Source organism: Aspergillus lucknowensis, assembly GCF_044049455.1.
Source record: "Aspergillus lucknowensis strain CBS 449.75 chromosome Unknown BJX67scaffold_37, whole genome shotgun sequence".
NCBI lineage: Eukaryota > Fungi > Ascomycota > Eurotiomycetes > Eurotiales > Aspergillaceae > Aspergillus > Aspergillus lucknowensis.
Window position 1 is genome coordinate 67,407 of NW_027263581.1, and position 16,625 is coordinate 84,031.

Genomic DNA, 16,625 nt, shown 5'->3' on the forward strand with positions numbered 1-16,625 from the left:
TGTTATCGATAAGGGCCTCACCGCCCCAAGTGCCTTTTTCTGCCGTCGAAACACCCCCCAGTCGCCCAGCAGCTGCTTCTGTGAGGAGGAGCATGAAACACTGTTGGTGTTGGAACGAGGGGCATCTATGCGTTTATCGGACATAATGTGGCTACCCTACAGCTTCCCTCGGAGTTCCTCCTCTAGCTCCACTAAGAGAATGCCATCCGCCACTTCCTCCTCTTCCTCCTCCATCTCATACACCCATTGTGCGCGTCCTGCTCGGGGGCTTCTTACCTCAAGCTCCATTTTCATCTGTTTAACGAACGCGACAACTTGATTCTCTTCTAACATGTCTCCCGGAGACACTAAAACCTCGATCAGCTTGCCTGATAATGGAAGCACAATGTGTCGTGGATTCCGCGGGTCTCCACGGCGATGTGAAGAGACCAAGGCCGACGCAGCTGTATTCGTTGTTTCCAGCTTGAGTCGGTATGCCGTGGCTGAAGAAGCCGTCGTATACTCGACCTCTGCGGATATGGAAGAGGGGAAATCGTTTTGCAACACGCGTGTGAGCTGAAGATGATGCTTCTGCTGCTGCGTCTCCTTTTGCTGACTTTGCAGAGGTTCAAGTGTGATCGACCACGAGTCACCTGGTCGAAACAAAAGATTCGACGAATGTATGCTCGGGGTGCCGGAGGGGCGGGAAACCTGCGTTGGCAGTTGCAACGATCGTGAAACACTCCCTCCCAGCTGCACTGCCTGGTCGAGATTCTTTTCTAGCCATTGCGTATCTATCCTCCCAGCGACGAACTGTTCGTGGCCGACAATGCCTCGGAGTAAGTCAAGATTTGTCTTGACGCCCGAGATCCGTGTGTCGGCTAAAACCCTCCGCGCCTTCAAGACTGTTGCCTCCCAAGTCGATGATCCGGTGACGATGATCTTGGCCAACAGGTTGTCGAATTGCGCGCCCACTATAACTGGGCTGAGACCTGCCATGTCAATGTGGGTGTCGACCCGCACTCCATTTCCTGTGGGAACGCTGAACTCCGTAACCTTTCCCACGCTCAAGGAGAAGCTAGCCCGCGGATCCTCGGAACACAGCCGAAGCTGAATGGAATGGCCGCGGGCTTGGGGACAGCAGGATAGGCCGACTTCAGGCAAAGAGTAGCCTTGAGCTATGAGAAGCTGGGCCTGAACCAGATCGATGCCTGTAATTGCCTCTGTGATCGTATGCTCCACCTGAATGCGTGGGTTGATTTCCAGGAAGTAAAATTCGCCGAGCTGTTCGTTGACCAAGAACTCCACTGTCCCAAGAGACCGGTACTGGATGGCCTTCATTATACGGACTGCTGCATTGGCTACCTTTTTTACTAATGCCTCGCTGTCATTGCGGAGTAATGATGGCGCGACTTCCACAACCTTCTGGAACCGTCGTTGCACGCTACAGTCGCGTTCCCATAGATGCTGCACATTGTTACCGTCGCCGATAATCTGTATCTCAAGGTGATGGAAACCATCCACAGCTGCCTTCTCCACAAACACAGTCTTGGACGGTGATTCGGCCGTAGATGCCCGGATGGCGCTCTCTAACACATCCTCACCTCCTACAAGACGGATGCCTCGCCCTCCGCCACCGTCAACAGCTTTGATCATGATGGGATACCCGACACCGCGTGCGAACTGTTTGATCTTATCCAAATATTCCAAAGCAAGCGAGGTACCTGATGCTGCCGCAAGATTGAGCTCTAACGTTTGCAACACGGGAACATTGTTCTCCTGTGCCAACTGTTTCGCTCTGAGTTTATCCCCTGTGCGATCTAGGATTTCCCAACCGGGCCCGATGACTGCCACTCCGACGTCTTGCATACGTCTAGAGAATTCGGCACTCTCACTCAGAAATCCGTACCCAGGGTGGATGGCGTCGATAGCGTGCTGTTGGGCCAAACGGACGAGGAGGTCGACATCTAAGTAACCATCCGCAGTAATCTGCAGGGCCCGTTGAGGACGACCAATATCGCAATGCGAGCGATCATCTTCCGTATATAATGCGAATGTTTCTATCGACGGACAAATTTCCCGTGTAGCTTGCAGGATGCGAACAGCAATTTCGCCTCTAGCTCGTTAGTGATGGTGTCAAGAGTCTGAAGCTTTGGAGTCGTACCTATTCGCAACTAAGAGGCGCTGAATTGGACGTGGCACAGCCATGATTAAGCGCGGACATACATAAAGACGTTGGGTAAAGCGTTTGCTGGATGTGTCGACGGGAGTTGGTGTTGGGGTCCATGGTCTGGCACTGGCCCTCGGTCCTCGGTCTGTCTGCCGAACTTATTACCCCTCATGTGGGGAAGGATGAACGTTCAGGAACATAACGACAACATTGTCTCTAGTTTACTGAGGTAAACCAGACGTTGCTTGCTATCGCCAAATGATGCCGGACGACAGTAATTCCGCATCGTCGGCCTCTAAGCGGCTGCGCCAAGTGTCATCTCATCTGAACCTCCCCGCAGACTATGCCGATGTGCGGGAACAGATCCAGACACTGCGCACGATCGCAGCAACGCCAGACATATCGCGCCGCGGATACATCCGACAAAAACAAGCGGGAAAGTTATGGGTGCGAGAGCGGCTCGAGCAGCTTCTAGATCCAAACAGTTTCGAGGAAATTGGATCCTTATCTGGGACAGTGACATGGGAGAAAACGGGGCCTATGCGCGAGAAGCCTGTCACCTTTATACCCAGCAATAACGTTCAGGGCAAGGGTAAGCTGCGTGGTCGGAGTGTGCTCTTGACCGCAGACGACTTTTCTCTCCGCAGTGGGCATGCAGACGGAGCCTCAGCTGGGAAGACTATTTACCTAGAGAAACTCGCTCTCGCCCTCAGACTGCCCGTGATCAAACTGGTCGATGGTAGCTCTGGTGGAGGTAGTGTTACAACTATCCGGAAAGAGGGCTGGAGTTACCTCCCGTATGTGCCGATGTTCCATCAGGTCATCCAGCAATTGAATGATGGTATCCCGAATCTCGGTGCTATTGTTGGGCCCGCAGTACGTATATCCGATGAACTTCTGTCGTGAACAATGCACTCATGTGGGTAGATTGGTCTTGGAGCAGCACGTGTCACGTCATGCCATTTCTCCGTTATGGCAGCCGATATAGGTGCCTTGTTCAATGCAGGTCCGGAGGTAGTAAAAGGCGCGACATTCGAAGAAGGGCTAGGCTTCCAAGACTTGGGCGGGCCCATGATCCATTGCACTAACGGAACCATTGATAACATGGCTGCCAATGAGGCTGAGTGCTTCGAGCAACTACGCACGGTGCTCAGCTACCTTCCTGACTGTGGTCGATACAATGCGCCTCCTGTGATCCCTTGTGATGACCCGGCAGACAGGGAAGACGAGTCTCTTCGTCGGATTATTCCCCGCAAGCAGACACGGATGTACAATCCTTGGACAATCATTCGGAGTGTAGTCGATCGCGACTCGTTCTTCGAGATAGGCCCTTTCTGGGGCCGCACAGCTATCTCTGGTCTAGCACGACTCGACGGGCGCCCTGTGGGAATCATCTCACTCAACTGCGAAGTGAACAGTGGCGCGTTAGACGCAGCGGGAAGCCAGAAGTTAGCACGTCTGCTGAAGCTGTGCGACGTGATGAACCTGCCGGTCTTGCAGTTCGTCGACGTCCGTAAGTTCTCTGTGTCCCGAACTTCGTTATTAACAGCTAACTCTTACGCAGCCGGATACGCGATCGGTACGGTAGCCGAACGGACTGCGACGATGCGTTGGGGTATCGAATTGGCAAAAGCATACTTCAGCACCACCATCCCCATCTTTAGCGTAATAACCCGACGCGCATACGGTGTGGCAGGAGGAGTGATGCTTGGGGCGCGGGATCCACACACGCAAGCCGCCTGGCCATCCGGGCAATGGGGCTCTCTACCTTTGGAGGGCGGCATCGAGGTCGGACACAGGCATGAGCTTCGTGAAGCAGAGCAAAAAGGTAAAAAGGCGGAGCTTTACCAGGAACTTGAGGAGGAGTATCGACGGCTGATGAACCCTGTTCGGACGGCGAACGCGTTCGGAGTTGAAGAAATCATCGACCCAAAGGACACACGGAAAGTTGTGTGCGGGTGGGCGCGACATGTATATGAGGTCTTGATACCGATTCGACTTGCGGATCGGGCGGCGGGCAGGATCCATCCGGTGTTTAGTTGAGCTGACAGCTGCTGCTGCTGCCGATGATTCGGGATGTTGATGACTTGCAGGCAACAGTTTTCAGAGCCTGCCTTGTGGATGATCGAGAAGAACGGTTGGGAGAAAAGATCCCAGCTAGCGTCCCTCGAATAGATTCAAGCAATCAAACCACCAGAGACTCACCAGTCAAAAGTCCTCTCTCTCCTCTAATCATCTTAAATAGATTAAGTAGTGGGGCAACCACTCAGCCCTGGATTGAATTTCATCCATTTAACCGAACCCCGGAAATGAAGCGCTTGGCGGAGATATCAGATCGACCCTCATAAGATCCACAGAACCTTCACAAAGATCATGAAGTCATCACAGCACCCAGGCCGTCAATTGAGGTAGCACAGTCAAGCATGGAATTCACAATCGTCAACGGCCAGATCTTCACACCGGGCCTGGCGATTGTCGACGCGCCGCAACCCTATACACCCCTCGGCGGAGGTACGTCTCTCACTCCATTCGAGAAAATTTCACACATCTTCTAATTCCGGGGGGGGGGGAAAAGACACGCTCCATATCGCCCTCGACGTCTCAGGAAACGGTCAACTCCCTCTAACATCGGACGACGACGCCCCGACCCGCTTCCACGAAATCACGCTCTTCCTCACGTCCGAGGAGAAGGAGCGGAACTTGACAATCTCGAATGGAACGTCGATTTCTTCTTCGTCCGATTCTCCGGCATACGTGGGGCCGATCCTAGACCTCGAGCCGAATTCAACAGTGAAGCACGTGAACTGGGTCTGGCCGGATTGTTTCGTCGGCGACGAAGATGATAATAGGGATAAAGACTCCGCGCGCGGAAACTACAATATCTCCATGCACCAGTCCTTCCGGTGGAATGGGACGGAATACTACACTGTCTTTGAGTTGCCGATTTCCGTGTCGAATGGGATCGAGGCGTCGCGGGAGAGGGTTGAGTGTGGGTTGCTTGAGAATGAGTTTGCCGTGGGGCCGAGTGTCGCGAGTAACCAGAGCTTGCCGGGGCAGCCGTGGGTTGGGGACGGTATTCAGACGGGGTCTGAGGGGGAGGAGGGTGGTGGTGGGGCGTTGGGGGGTGGTGGTGGAGGGAGAGTGCTGAGGTGGGTTGTTTTTGGGTTGGTTGTTGGGATGGTCTTGTAGGATTTCTCTCTGTCGTACCTTTTTTTTCCAGGGTGGATTATATTCTCTACAGAGCATATCAGAGATAGATTGGACAGCATAGCTGCGAGCAGCTCTGAAGAGAGTCGAGAAGAGCACATCTTGGCGTCTCCGCATCACGGAGGATTTCCCGCGCACTTTCCTCGACTCCTCGCATGCTCCATCGTGCCTTCCCAAATGCAACTCACCTTCGTGACCTCGGCTGAGCGTTACTACGGAGACTAGTGTTTCCAAGTGGTAGTGCGATATTTTTACCGAAGCCGGACCTGCCTGCGTTCGCAATGCCCCAAGCCTAATGGGCAGTGTGCTCTCTGGTCTACGCCGTTCACGCGCGGAAAACGGACAAGAGGTGCGAAGAGGGTTTCGGGTCTCGGTCAGGTGAGGGGGCGGGTGAAGGCGGCTGCGGGGGAGAGATATGGCCGCGCGGATATGATGGACGTAAGCGGGCTGATCATGGAGTATTGAAGGTTGAGCTTAGGTGCAGGGCAGCAGAGCGGCGAGAGAGACATTCACTCTGACGGGAGCGAATGATGCTCCAGCTCGGCGTTGATATGTGCCTCTTCAACCAGGACGAAGGAATCTCCACGAGAAGCCATGGGGTAGTTGGAACATCGCATCCCGGGCGTCATCTTGCGCCACGGAGTCTGAAGACTCGAATGGCTGTACCTCGGTGCGTCTATCTGCCTGAGCGGCGCGTCTTGCTTTGTGGAAGTCTTCAATTGCACGAAGATGAGGGGTAAGTCTGACGAATGCCTCCGGGAAGCGAAAGGATTGTTTTTCGTGGCGGGAAGTAGACGATTTCTCTATTCTGCTGATGAAAGTGCCAACGACACTTTCGAGGTCGGGCACATTTCCGAAATACTGCAGATCCCATCCTTCGCCAGAGAAGAGGAGAAGCTTGGAGAGTGTCCCGGCGGCATGGAAGTACGCAGCGTATATTGGATATGGAAGGTTAAGGTAATTCCGGGTCGGAATGGAAAAGAACACATCAAGGAACTCGGTTGTTGCGGTGAGGCAGGAAGACAGCAGAGTGAGACGTTCGGATTGGTGCCCGTCGTATCTTGAAAAGCCGTCGTCTAAGGCTGTGCTGTATAAGCCAAGTTCGAGAGACAGGAAATGCAGACGCAGGATTGCTGTCGAAGTTAGTCAGGGTATGCTGCGAGGCCGGGTTACGTACAATCATAGAGGTTGCCAGGTATGGAGCTTGGATTGCAATGTTGTAAGTCTGCTCCGAGAGACTTGATGCGCTCTGCAACTGGTTTGGAGGGCACTCCAGGAGTATTATATTCGTCAAGGGATATAGTGCGGTTGATCCTCTCCGCCAGATGATGTAGCCGTACCAATCGGATGAGATAGAGATCAGCCGGCTCCTCAGAAGCTTCAAGTACACAACAGCACTCTTCGGTGTAATTGGTGTATCTCATTGGATCTAAGCCTCGGAGGCATGTTGAAGCTCTAACAAGGTTAGCTGTATGCCTATGCCCCAAAGAAGACGGCAACAATACGTAGCACTCAAGTAAAAGCATCCAAGGTACACTCGTCTTTCGTCCAGGGTTCGATGCAGGCTTTGCTCCGCGGGGTCTTTCCAGACACCGTCTGGGTGCACCGTCGCTATTGAGCTCGGCTTCCCGTTCAAACCCAGATCCACCACCATCGCCCATGCCAAGTGAAGGAAATTATTGATCTGAGAACCCAACTCAAGCTGAAAATGATACCACGCTAAACAGACCAACAGCCCTTGCAGGAGATCAACACTCTTTTCGCCATTCGTTATGATCGAGGCACCAACGTACTCTCTAATCTTCCGCGCCATGGCGAGTTGCCTATCTGCGTCAGAGACGCACGCTACCATGATAATGGTACTCAAGAGGAAAGGTTTCATTCGTTGTAACTCTGCCACGGTTGTACTCAATGGTATAGCGATGAATGGGAAATACGGCGTCATTTCTGTCCGAAAGGTGTCGAGAAGTGACCGTGCCTCCTCATCATCTGTTTGCAAGCCCCCGCTAAGTGAGTATTTTGATAACTCCCCATCTGGCTTCTCAGATAGCGGTGTCCGGGTTGCTGTGAAAACAGCAGCCATACTGTCCAGTTTCTCTTCGAGCCTGGCTACGTCCCTGGAAAATCATGGTCAATAACCCCTGTCTGTATCGATCAGTCGCCCAAAGAGACATACAGCGCCTTCTGCCCGTGCCCCACCCGTTTATGCGCCCCAGGAGCCTGCATGATGCACTCCTTGTTTAGCCGCGAACATCTTGTTTGTTAGTTAGTATCCCGGAACAATTAGTTACGAATATACAGTACGACGGTGTAAGAGACATCCAATTCCGCAAGACTAACCGTTCACACGTCTCTCTGCTTCCCACCTCACATCGGACTTTCGCATGCGCACAGGCCTGGCAGGCCTTTGGCTCTCGTGGCCGGAGAGGCCGGTGTTTTCGGGGCATGGTGCCAATGCCGATGCCTCACCAAGAGAAGGTTTGACCGCTAAGGGATAGTCTCACTCAGCCATCATGAGCCGCCAACTGACTGTCTTCTTGTGAGGCTATGCTCGATCAGCATTTTCATGTTGTTTCGGGAGGCGTCTTGACAGATCACGGGACACGGAATTCCGTGCCCCCTTTGCGCCAATCAGACCGAGGGGTTCTTTATCGGCTCCAGAGCCAGACACGGCGTCGGGGGATGACAGTCGCGGTTGGGAAAAGTATAAAAGATGGGGAAATCCTGGTAAGGCGAGCGCCAAAGTATTGGAAGATAATCAACCGAGAGGCGACAATCAAAACACTTGAGCTGTTCAACCACTTGTCCACTTTGTTCCGTTGTCGAGTTTGCGCTCTCTCGGCGAAGATATATCAATCACACCACAGCCAACATGTACATCATCTCAAAGAGTATCGAAATCGCAGCTAGTCCCGCGACTGTTCGGGAGAAGGTATTCCCTCCCCCTCCAAGGATTTTTACTATGGGGCGTTCGATACTAATACCACCCAGTTCCTCGACTTCCCCTCCATCCCAAGCTACACACCCAACGGCTTCGTTGGGTCAATATCCCCCGCCCCAGACAAAGCCCCGTCTGCACTCGTCCCCGGCGACAAACTGACCTGCGTAATGGGTGTCAACAAGATGAAATTCTCCCCCGTCGTCCTGGAGAATTCGCCCGCGGTATTTTCATGGAGGGGCTCGCTCCCTGCGGGGATTTTCACGGGGGAGCATATTTTCAGATTTGAGGAGGTTGAGGGTGGGATTAAGACCAGGCTTGTTCATGAGGAGCGGTTTACGGGGTTGCTTGCGGGTGCGCTTATGGGGCGGGGGTGGGTTTCGGGGTGGGTGGGGATGAGGGAGGAGACGGAGAAGGGGTTTGAGGGGTTTAATGAGGATTTCAAGGCTTGGGTTGAGGGGTCCGAGTGAGTGAGGTTTGAGGTGGTTTTGTTTTGAGTCTTTGGAGTTGTCCGGATACAGCTGTATTGATATAATGTGCCTTGATTTTACTAGCTTGTTTATACAACGCGGCGAGATTACGCCTTCGGCTTTGTATTGCGTCGTCGCACCCTGACGGTGAAATTGGTCGGCTTGACGAACCAGAAGTTCTCCGTGTTCCATTTCTGGGTCTCAAGGGTGAAGTCGAATTCGCGGAGGACGCGGGGTATGAGCTTGGACATCTCGAGGATAGAGATATGCTTCCCGATACAAGTTCGCGAGCCGAGGCCGAACTGTCGGAACAATTAGTACTTGATAGACGCTTTATGAAGGGGGACACACCGGCATGTACATCTCATTCATAACCTTCAACTGTGCAGGGTCATTCTCAGCCTCGATCCACCGCTCTGGTCGGAATGCCTTCGCGTCTGGGAAGATGCTCTCATCGTAATGGAATACCCATGAATTGACCCCGACGACGGTGCCTTCGGGGAAGAAGCGGCCGCTGATTTCGGCGCCACCGCGCGGAACGACGCGCCAGAAGGGTAGACCGGTTGCACTGTGCATACGGAGAGCCTCCTTCATGACGGCCTGGAAGTAAGGCATGTCTTGGCTTTCCTTGAAGGTGACATTGTCACTGCACCGGCCTTGAGCGGTAAATTCGTCAATTTCCTCGCGCAGTTTCTTGAGGACGGCCGGGTAATGCAGGAGATTGTACATTATCGCTGAGAGGCTGATGGCGGTTGTATCCGACCCAGCAAAGATGTTGGATTGACCCATCATGAAGACATGATAGTCTGTGACCTTTTCTGGGTCTTTATCTCTGGCGAGGATCATCTTCTCAAGGAACGTTTGGGTTTTCAACGGGCCGTGCTCGACATCGCTCTTCGATTTGGCGCTGAACTGGGCGATCTTCTCCTGGACGTATCGCATAATATATGCTCGGCCGCCGGCTCCAGACCAGGTGAAGCGGCTTAACGGTCCGAACAGACGCGGGTGCCACTCATGGTATATGCCGATCAAAGTGCTGTAGACAAGGACGTGGTTTATGGCACCAATAGTCCCGTCGATGTCGAGGCCCTGGTCGAGGAATCCTACCATGGTTAGCAGCTGACCTTCTGACTCGAGGGCTTCACCCACCAAACCGCTGCCCGTATGTAATCTGCCCGATTACATCAAAAGCGTAGAACTGGAACCACTCCCCGAGATTGAACATCGCATCGCGCTCGGCGAATTCACCCAGCCTCGCAAAGAAGACGTCCGCACACAGGTCAACAAACTCCTCATAATGTACCAACGAGCTCATCGAATATAAACTCGAGAACCTCTTCCGGGTCTCGCCTGCCCGCCGATTAGCCTCATCCTATGAATGGGAGGCATGGAACGCACCATGTCTCTTGATATCCCGGTCCGGGAATAAAGTGAACCGCTCCGGATCGGGATGCTTCCACCCTTCGTACCACGCGGATTTCGCGAACTTCGTCCCCGTCCCGTAGATCGTTTTGAGCGCTGCCCGGTCATGGATGCTGTACTGGCCCGGGGCGACTCGCACGACTGGTCCGTACTTCTCGTGGAGGTGGATGTTGTCCTCTTCGAAGTGTCCCTTCCATACGCGGTGGAAGTACCAGAGTCGTGAGAAGCGAGCCCAGAATGGGCCGGGGATGGAGAAGAGGGAACGGCTCGTGTAGCTCGTGTAGAAAAACGTGACGAGGTAGCGGGCCACAAGGAGGGCGGGAGCTAAGGCGAGGACGGTGAGGAGGTTCATTTTGGGAGAAGAAACGAATACAGACTGTGTGTCAGCATTTGAAGGGGATCTGACGCTGTTATGTAAAGAGACCTATGGGTGTTGGAGAAGTTTGGTCCAGAGCGGATTGGGGATCGGCGGCTTTGGACAGAACCCCACCCCCGCTGCGGAGACATCAAACGAAAGATGCGTTAGACCTCGGATGTCCGCAACGGCGTCGGTGCGGCGGTTCTAAACTGTATCGTGAGACTTGAGACAATCTTATCCTGATGGAATAACTTCACTATCAAACCGATTTACCAAGCAGTTCCGAAAATAGAATACATAGAATATCATATCCTGAGGGTAATATGCAGAGAAGAGTGGAAAATCAAACCGTCCGCCAAGAAAGAATTCCAAGGTTTCCAAGTCTAGACGGGGCGCCTGCAATCACGTGGGGCTGCCTTTTGAGACACCGGCTTCCATCTCGGTAAACTCGGCAGTGCGGACTGTTGGCCATTAGGCCCGACGGTCCCCCCAGAGGCCGACAATTCCCATCGCAAGCGCAACGCCAGAAAAAATTCCTCGCACGCCCTGTAGGCGGCGCTCCGCATCCATCTCCTTCCTTACGCTCTCCCCATTGACGTTCTCTTCCGCCTCAACGACAACAAGGTCTTCCTCCTTCTTTTGAGACTTTTTAGCGCCCACGGATGAGAACCCGGCATCTTGGGCGACGCTACAAATCCAAGCCTTGAAGCCGTTTTGACGATGGAACCAATAGTCGACACCGTATGAGCCGATGGCGGACATGACAACCATCCAAATCAGGTACGGATGTTTGCGGTGTCGCGGTGAGATGCTGTACGCGAATAGAAGGCATACATTGGAGATGTTGGCTAGACGCAAGCCGTGCTTACGGTTGAGGCGTTTGACTTCGCTGAGCGATTTGGATGCGTTGGAGGAAGTGGAGAGGAGACTAAGGGAGGGTACGGTGATCGTTGAGGTGGAGTATGAGAGGCCCTAGAACAAATTAATAAGGAATTCCGGCACGAGACAAAGATGTGTCGTCTTTAGTATATCGGGCGCATTATAAGGGGGGTAGTAGTTCTGACATACCGTCAAGAGGCCTAGGGAAATCGTCCCGATGAATTTGGTGACGGTGATGGGACAGGCCATGGCGGCGAGACTGCTAGGGTCGCAACCAGTCGAGATGGCGGAAAGCGGCAGCGAGTGCTGCTACCTCAATCGTAATAAATAATTATCTGGAGATAGAGATCAAACAGCCGCCTGATAGGGGTGGTCGCGGGAATGGGGAGACTAAGTTGTGGCCAAGTGTGCTGGAAAATATTGGTGACGTCGGTATAGTGGCCTGAGGCGGAAATAATCTAGCGAATCAGAGCGTCAGATTCAATAGGCCATTGACATGCACAGTTTGGAGGCATGCACTCGGCATCACCTCAGGATCTCGTCCATCTAATGCCCCCCCGTTGAGTAAGTAACATTGATTTATTTGTTCAGGGTCTTGAGTTGCCGGTAAAGTGGACAATTCTGGAGAGCGGACATGGCCCTTGCAATGATAGAATAATCATATCTTGGCCGGAGGTTCTGAGCGACGCCTTTTAATTATGCTGGTGCGATGAGAGTTGTACCAGCATTGCTGAGATTCGCCTTGCGTGTGATATACTGGGACCAGGTCGTCCAAGCTTGGATGAGGCCCTGGTTTGCTTGTGTTTATGGGTGGGTTGTGAATGCAGGGGGTACCTTCATTTGCAGGTCCTAGCCCGATTAGGATAATCCGAGGCAGCCGATAACCGCGGCTGAAACGATATATCCTGACACAACAGACTTGATTATCTTCTGGGAGCTCGAACTGCAATCCCACGAACTGTTACAGATGTCCAGGGAAGCAAGCCGAATGCCCTGAGAAGCAAACGGGATCTGCGAACCACTGACCCCCGCCCAACGGGACTACCATGGTGGTGAGCTGATTGTACGATCCTCCGATTTACTGGTGCAATGATGTATTTCTTGGTCCGGTCGTTTCCTTTCGTGTTTGGAGAAAGTCTGACTAGGGATGTATACAATTCAAAGGGAAAGCTGCTCGAAAGCTATGGAAATCTTGCTGATGGCGCCGAGAGAATTATGGTTTAGTGTGTAGCTGGCTCTGACTTGCAATACACTGGAGGCCAGGTCTTCAACAAAACGAACTGGAACGTTATAGTTCGGGAAGATAGTTGCCGTGGGAGGCCGCACGAACCACGAATGGGCATCATCCAGGTTAGTTGTTGAGAGTTACTTGAGATATCGAGAGGGGTTAGTGTTTGTATCAGGTACCCCGGTATGACATACCCCTGCTATGGGTCAAAGGATTTGACCTTGAGTATGATTACACTTGCGCAGGTAGCATCTTTTGCACCTTCTTCACTAAACTACTCTCAAACTGTTCCACGCCTTCGTCTTGGACTTTCAAAACGCCAGCTCTTAGAACGTAGACGACACGACGCCGTGGCTGTGATTTGCTCGGTTCCTCTTCGATGCCTTCAAAGTCCTCGTCTAGTTTATGGTCTAGATCTCGCTTTCCCTCTATCACTGCCCGGACCATGAACCGGTCGTGCGAGACTAGCAGGACAGCGCCGTTGAAAGTCGATAATGCGGAGGCCAAGGCTGCCACTGTGTGGAAATCAAGGTGAGTCGTTATCTCGTCAAGAATGAGTAAGTGCGGCGCATTCCAAATAACTCGGGCCAGTGCCAGACGAACCTATGTGATTAATATGAGTAATGCTGTTCTTCCCATGCGGTCTTTCCGGTACTTACAAGCTGTCCTCCTGACAATCGGCAGATAGGGACATCGGATACTATCCTCCCTTGGAGGTTCAATGATGATAACAACCCCCGTAGTTGCCCTTCATTTAGCGCGCCGGCTACGTCTTTTGCCATCAGTGCAAGTGGGGTTAGTGATTGGTCCTTCTGCCCTAGCGATTGAAGTTCCTCGATGGAGTGTTGTGCGTAGTAGCCCATCTTCAACCGCGAATGAGTAGAGACCTTTCCCTGGCTGGGTACCGTAGTACCGGCCACAAGGCGGATCAGTGTTGATTTTCCCGAGCCATTAAGGCCCATGATACCAACACGGTCTCCCATGTGCATCACAAGGTCGATTCCCTTCAACACGGGAGGTGCACTTGGTCTGTACTTGAAAACAACTCCTTCAAGGGAGATTAATGGTCCTGGGAAGCGAAGCTCGGAAGCATCGGGCAATTGGATCGAGACGCCTCTTTCATCCTGCGGGACATCGATCTCATCGCGGGAAGTTAGATGCCAGCCCGCCAGATCTCTATTCAGCTTGAACCTGCCTCCGCGTGCGCTCACTTGAACGCCCATCCTATCATCGAGCTTCTTTTGTCGCGACTTGGCCATTCGGAGCTTGTTGTCGTCGTTGGTCTTCTTCCCTACTTTGATGCTCTCACGGACAGTTGCTTCCATATGAGCAATCTGTCGATCCTGAGCCTCTTTCACGCGGCCCCAGTACAGCTTTTGTTCTTCAAAGTCCTTTTCGTATGCGGAAAGATTGCCCTTGAAGTATGTGAGCTTCTGATCTCGCAGAATGACAATCTCCTCGCACACTGCATCCACAAAGTCTCTGTCGTGGGAGACTAAAACGATCGTTGTCTGCGACGAATCACGCATCCGCTTCAGATATTCTTCCAACCAGACTACTCCTAGCAGATCTAGGAAGTTGGTTGGCTCGTCTAGTATCATAATGTCGGGGTTCTGGATCAGAATGCTTGCCAGCATGCATCGCATACGCCAGCCACCGGACAACGTGTGGTATGGCTTATCCAACATATCTTCCTTGAAGCCCAGCCCGAGGAGAATTTGACGAGCCTGCTGCTCTACATCGGCAACCTTCATCTAAAGATTTTACTTAGCGTCTCCGTCGTGCAACGAGCCTCCGTCTACTTACTGCTTCAAATTGAGATTGCAAATCTTGCAATTTGTCTGCCGCAAGCTGGGTTTCTTGTTTGGCAGATTCGGCGTCAACATCCTCCTGCTCCAGTCTGTAATATCTCAGCGATGTGCCTGATCGAATCTGAGAAGAAGCCTACTCACAACTCTCTAGAACTTTGGAACTTCGCTTCCACAGCCTTCAACTCTTTGCGCGCTTGTAAGCCCCTCGCGCCACTTTTGAGATTGGCATTCTTCTGAGCTAGGAAAAGCTGCTTTCCGATCTCGTCATGCCGGATTTTTCGAATCGCTCTCACGGGGTGTAGAGTGTCCTCTGTCTCGAAACTGTTCGACAAAACTAGAGATAATTATGAGCAAAAATCATTCATCTTGGGAAAGCGTGGCGACATCTTACAGTTCATCTTCGCAACAACTTCGTTCCTGTGGTGGTCGCTACTTATTGCATACTCCAGGACCGGCTTGCTCTCGTCGTCCCTTTGTCCCTGACCTCCTTTGCCAAATGTTTGTAGTCCTTCTTGGGCTTCAGTATCTGTCTGCTGCAGAATGGCGATTCGGGTCAAATGCGGTATTCCTGGCACCAATTTGTCTGCCATGGCTCGCAAAAGCGCTACGGACGCATCAGCCAGCTGGTCAATTATAGTCTAGCGACTTACTTGACTTTCCAGTCCCATTTCGGCCCACCAATCCATAGTGAATACCGGCCTTAAGCCTTAGATGGGCATCGGATATGAGCTCTCTTGCTTCAGCCTTGGCCTTGGACTTTGCTTTTGTCTTTGCTTGTGCGGGGTCTTCCGCGTGTGAGACAACTGCAATAGTAAGATTTTCTACGTCAATCTAGAAAAATCGTGTCAGAGCCCCAATACAATAGATCTGTGTTTACGACCCACTTCTCGTGCCGGTTTCTCATCAAGAAGGTGAAACCGGGTTTGCTTGCACGTGGCGATAATAGAGGGCGACATGTCTATATCCGCAACCAATTAATCACGTCTTCGAATCTGTTTCAGAAGGTTGCTGCTTCAGGATCAAGAGATTGTCCGTAATTGAAGTTGAGTAGATGTCCTGCTGCCCAAACAACTGCTGGGATTGAGGATGGTTTCATATAGCGTCGGCGAACGCTAATTATAAACATATTCAGTCGCTTCATGATCCAAGACAGATCAGCCCCTTTCCGCTCCAAGAATTGAAGTTTGTTCGAGAGATGGCGAGAGGCTCAGTTGACTCAAAACAAGAAAAGGCGCAATCCAGTCGGGAACCCAAAGCGGAATAGCCGATTTCTTGGCGGCCTGAGGAATCAACCTTGCTGCCAGGTCATCCAAATTGTTGAGTCACAACACAGCAAAAAATCCGATTGCAGCGTCATACAGTCGATCTGAGTCTCCAGCCCTGCGAATGTTGAGTCTTCCCGCTCAATAACGGCGGGAAAATGAAACAACTGTCACTCAAAAAGCCGAGACTGATCCTCCATTCCAGATGAGGCAGTAGTTGGGATGGTCGTCGAACACGGGGAATATTTAAGAACGCTCATTACCACTTTATCTAGTCTTACTTGTGCTTTTATGATTAATGCTATTATTATTCTAAGTGCTAGCTTTAGATTACTCTAATTCAAGATTTTGCAATAATCCTTTATCTAATACTTTGTAAGAGACTTTATTATAGGTAGTAAAGGCTGGCCTTGCTTTGTTCTATTTTTGCCTATCCTCACCATGGTTAGTTTTGATACCAGTTGGAGATAAAGTAAACCTGACTAAGTTAATCTACTTTTAGGGCTGAGGTCAAGACAATCCCAAGGTTTGAGGAAAGTACTTGAGAGGTCAAGGCTTTTTTCACAGGCCAACCTTTTAACTATTAAATTGTATACTTAATTACCTGCTAGTATGTTATAAAAATATATCATGCTAATATAGGCCCTGCTTCCCCTAATAACTTTGCCTGCTATATTCATGTTCCAACCACATGCTACCAAGTTATTGTTTATTAATGCTTTTATAGTCTTATTAACCTGGATAAGATTTTTCTTTAGGCTGTCTTGACTTTAGCTAAAGCAAGAACAGCCTATTGTTATCGAAGCGACGACCTCTCGTGCGCTTCTAACCCCGGGCTCTCACTCGGGACTTCCGAAATGGTTTGGATTGACTTGTTCTTACCTGGCGCGATCACGTCCAA

At 51.7% G+C, this 16,625-nt stretch overlaps 8 protein-coding genes across 8 annotated transcripts; 3 read left to right on the forward strand and 5 right to left on the reverse strand.

The window, feature by feature from the left end:
* Positions 1-37: 37 nt before the first annotated feature.
* Positions 38-2,654, reverse strand: BJX67DRAFT_198859 (putative pyruvate carboxylase). Its single transcript, XM_071025427.1, has 2 exons — positions 2,144-2,654; positions 38-2,095 (listed from the first exon to the last, which is right to left on the reverse strand). The coding sequence occupies exons 1-2, from the start codon at positions 2,185-2,187 to the stop codon at positions 157-159; spliced, it is 1,983 nt and encodes a 660-aa protein (XP_070883745.1). The 5' UTR covers positions 2,188-2,654; the 3' UTR covers positions 38-156.
* Positions 2,129-4,382, forward strand: BJX67DRAFT_198568 (acyl-CoA carboxylase subunit beta). The gene is made up of 3 exons (XM_071025426.1): positions 2,129-3,025; positions 3,077-3,662; positions 3,714-4,382. Exons 1-3 carry the CDS (start codon positions 2,408-2,410, stop codon positions 4,190-4,192), a joined length of 1,683 nt encoding a protein of 560 aa, XP_070883746.1. The 5' UTR covers positions 2,129-2,407; the 3' UTR covers positions 4,193-4,382.
* BJX67DRAFT_389678 (uncharacterized protein) lies at positions 4,383-5,338 on the forward strand (the record flags this gene model as incomplete). Its single annotated transcript, XM_071034531.1, has 2 exons — positions 4,383-4,660; positions 4,725-5,338. Exons 1-2 carry the CDS (start codon positions 4,573-4,575, stop codon positions 5,336-5,338), a joined length of 702 nt encoding a protein of 233 aa, XP_070883747.1. The 5' UTR covers positions 4,383-4,572.
* A 39-nt stretch (positions 5,339-5,377) lies between these two features.
* BJX67DRAFT_360252 (uncharacterized protein) lies at positions 5,378-7,982 on the reverse strand. Its single transcript, XM_071029745.1, has 5 exons — positions 7,697-7,982; positions 7,533-7,610; positions 6,862-7,473; positions 6,534-6,811; positions 5,378-6,489 (listed from the first exon to the last, which is right to left on the reverse strand). Exons 1-5 carry the CDS (start codon positions 7,801-7,803, stop codon positions 5,918-5,920), a joined length of 1,647 nt encoding a protein of 548 aa, XP_070883748.1. The 5' UTR covers positions 7,804-7,982; the 3' UTR covers positions 5,378-5,917.
* BJX67DRAFT_389680 (SRPBCC domain-containing protein) lies at positions 7,910-8,764 on the forward strand (the record flags this gene model as incomplete). Its single annotated transcript, XM_071034532.1, has 2 exons — positions 7,910-8,288; positions 8,348-8,764. The coding sequence occupies exons 1-2, from the start codon at positions 8,229-8,231 to the stop codon at positions 8,762-8,764; spliced, it is 477 nt and encodes a 158-aa protein (XP_070883749.1). The 5' UTR covers positions 7,910-8,228.
* On the reverse strand, positions 8,694-10,620 carry BJX67DRAFT_360259 (cytochrome P450). Its single transcript, XM_071029746.1, has 4 exons — positions 10,163-10,620; positions 9,914-10,114; positions 9,116-9,867; positions 8,694-9,066 (listed from the first exon to the last, which is right to left on the reverse strand). Exons 1-4 carry the CDS (start codon positions 10,536-10,538, stop codon positions 8,872-8,874), a joined length of 1,524 nt encoding a protein of 507 aa, XP_070883750.1. The 5' UTR covers positions 10,539-10,620; the 3' UTR covers positions 8,694-8,871.
* Positions 10,621-11,015: 395 nt separating this feature from the next.
* Positions 11,016-11,672, reverse strand: BJX67DRAFT_383406 (uncharacterized protein; the record flags this gene model as incomplete). The annotated part of the gene is made up of 2 exons (XM_071033450.1): positions 11,016-11,516; positions 11,613-11,672. 2 exons carry the CDS (start codon positions 11,670-11,672, stop codon positions 11,016-11,018), a joined length of 561 nt encoding a protein of 186 aa, XP_070883751.1.
* A 1,210-nt stretch (positions 11,673-12,882) lies between these two features.
* BJX67DRAFT_383407 (ABC-F family ATP-binding cassette domain-containing protein) lies at positions 12,883-15,418 on the reverse strand (the record flags this gene model as incomplete). Its single annotated transcript, XM_071033451.1, has 7 exons — positions 12,883-13,254; positions 13,311-14,405; positions 14,458-14,551; positions 14,604-14,796; positions 14,854-15,066; positions 15,113-15,293; positions 15,347-15,418. 7 exons carry the CDS (start codon positions 15,416-15,418, stop codon positions 12,883-12,885), a joined length of 2,220 nt encoding a protein of 739 aa, XP_070883752.1.
* Between the last annotated feature and the right edge of the window lie 1,207 nt (positions 15,419-16,625).

Coding starts and splice junctions, on each gene's coding strand:
- BJX67DRAFT_198859 (XM_071025427.1), bottom strand. CDS start 2,187: ATGGCTGTGCCACGTCCAATTCAGCGCCTCTTAGTTGCGAATAG. Junction 2,096..2,143: donor CGCCTCTTAGTTGCGAATAG/GTACGACTCCAA, acceptor CTAACGAGCTAG/AGGCGAAATTGCTGTTCGCA.
- BJX67DRAFT_198568 (XM_071025426.1), top strand. CDS start 2,408: ATGATGCCGGACGACAGTAATTCCGCATCGTCGGCCTCTAAGCGGCTG. Junction 3,026..3,076: donor GTGCTATTGTTGGGCCCGCA/GTACGTATATCC, acceptor TCATGTGGGTAG/ATTGGTCTTGGAGCAGCACG. Junction 3,663..3,713: donor CTTGCAGTTCGTCGACGTCC/GTAAGTTCTCTG, acceptor ACTCTTACGCAG/CCGGATACGCGATCGGTACG.
- BJX67DRAFT_360252 (XM_071029745.1), bottom strand. CDS start 7,803: ATGCCCCGAAAACACCGGCCTCTCCGGCCACGAGAGCCAAAGGCCTGC. Junction 7,611..7,696: donor AGCAGAGAGACGTGTGAACG/GTTAGTCTTGCG, acceptor CTAACAAACAAG/ATGTTCGCGGCTAAACAAGG. Junction 6,812..6,861: donor TGCTTTTACTTGAGTGCTAC/GTATTGTTGCCG, acceptor TAACCTTGTTAG/AGCTTCAACATGCCTCCGAG.
- BJX67DRAFT_360259 (XM_071029746.1), bottom strand. CDS start 10,538: ATGAACCTCCTCACCGTCCTCGCCTTAGCTCCCGCCCTCCTTGTGGCC. Junction 10,115..10,162: donor CCGGGATATCAAGAGACATG/GTGCGTTCCATG, acceptor ATCGGCGGGCAG/GCGAGACCCGGAAGAGGTTC. Junction 9,067..9,115: donor TGAATGAGATGTACATGCCG/GTGTGTCCCCCT, acceptor TTGTTCCGACAG/TTCGGCCTCGGCTCGCGAAC.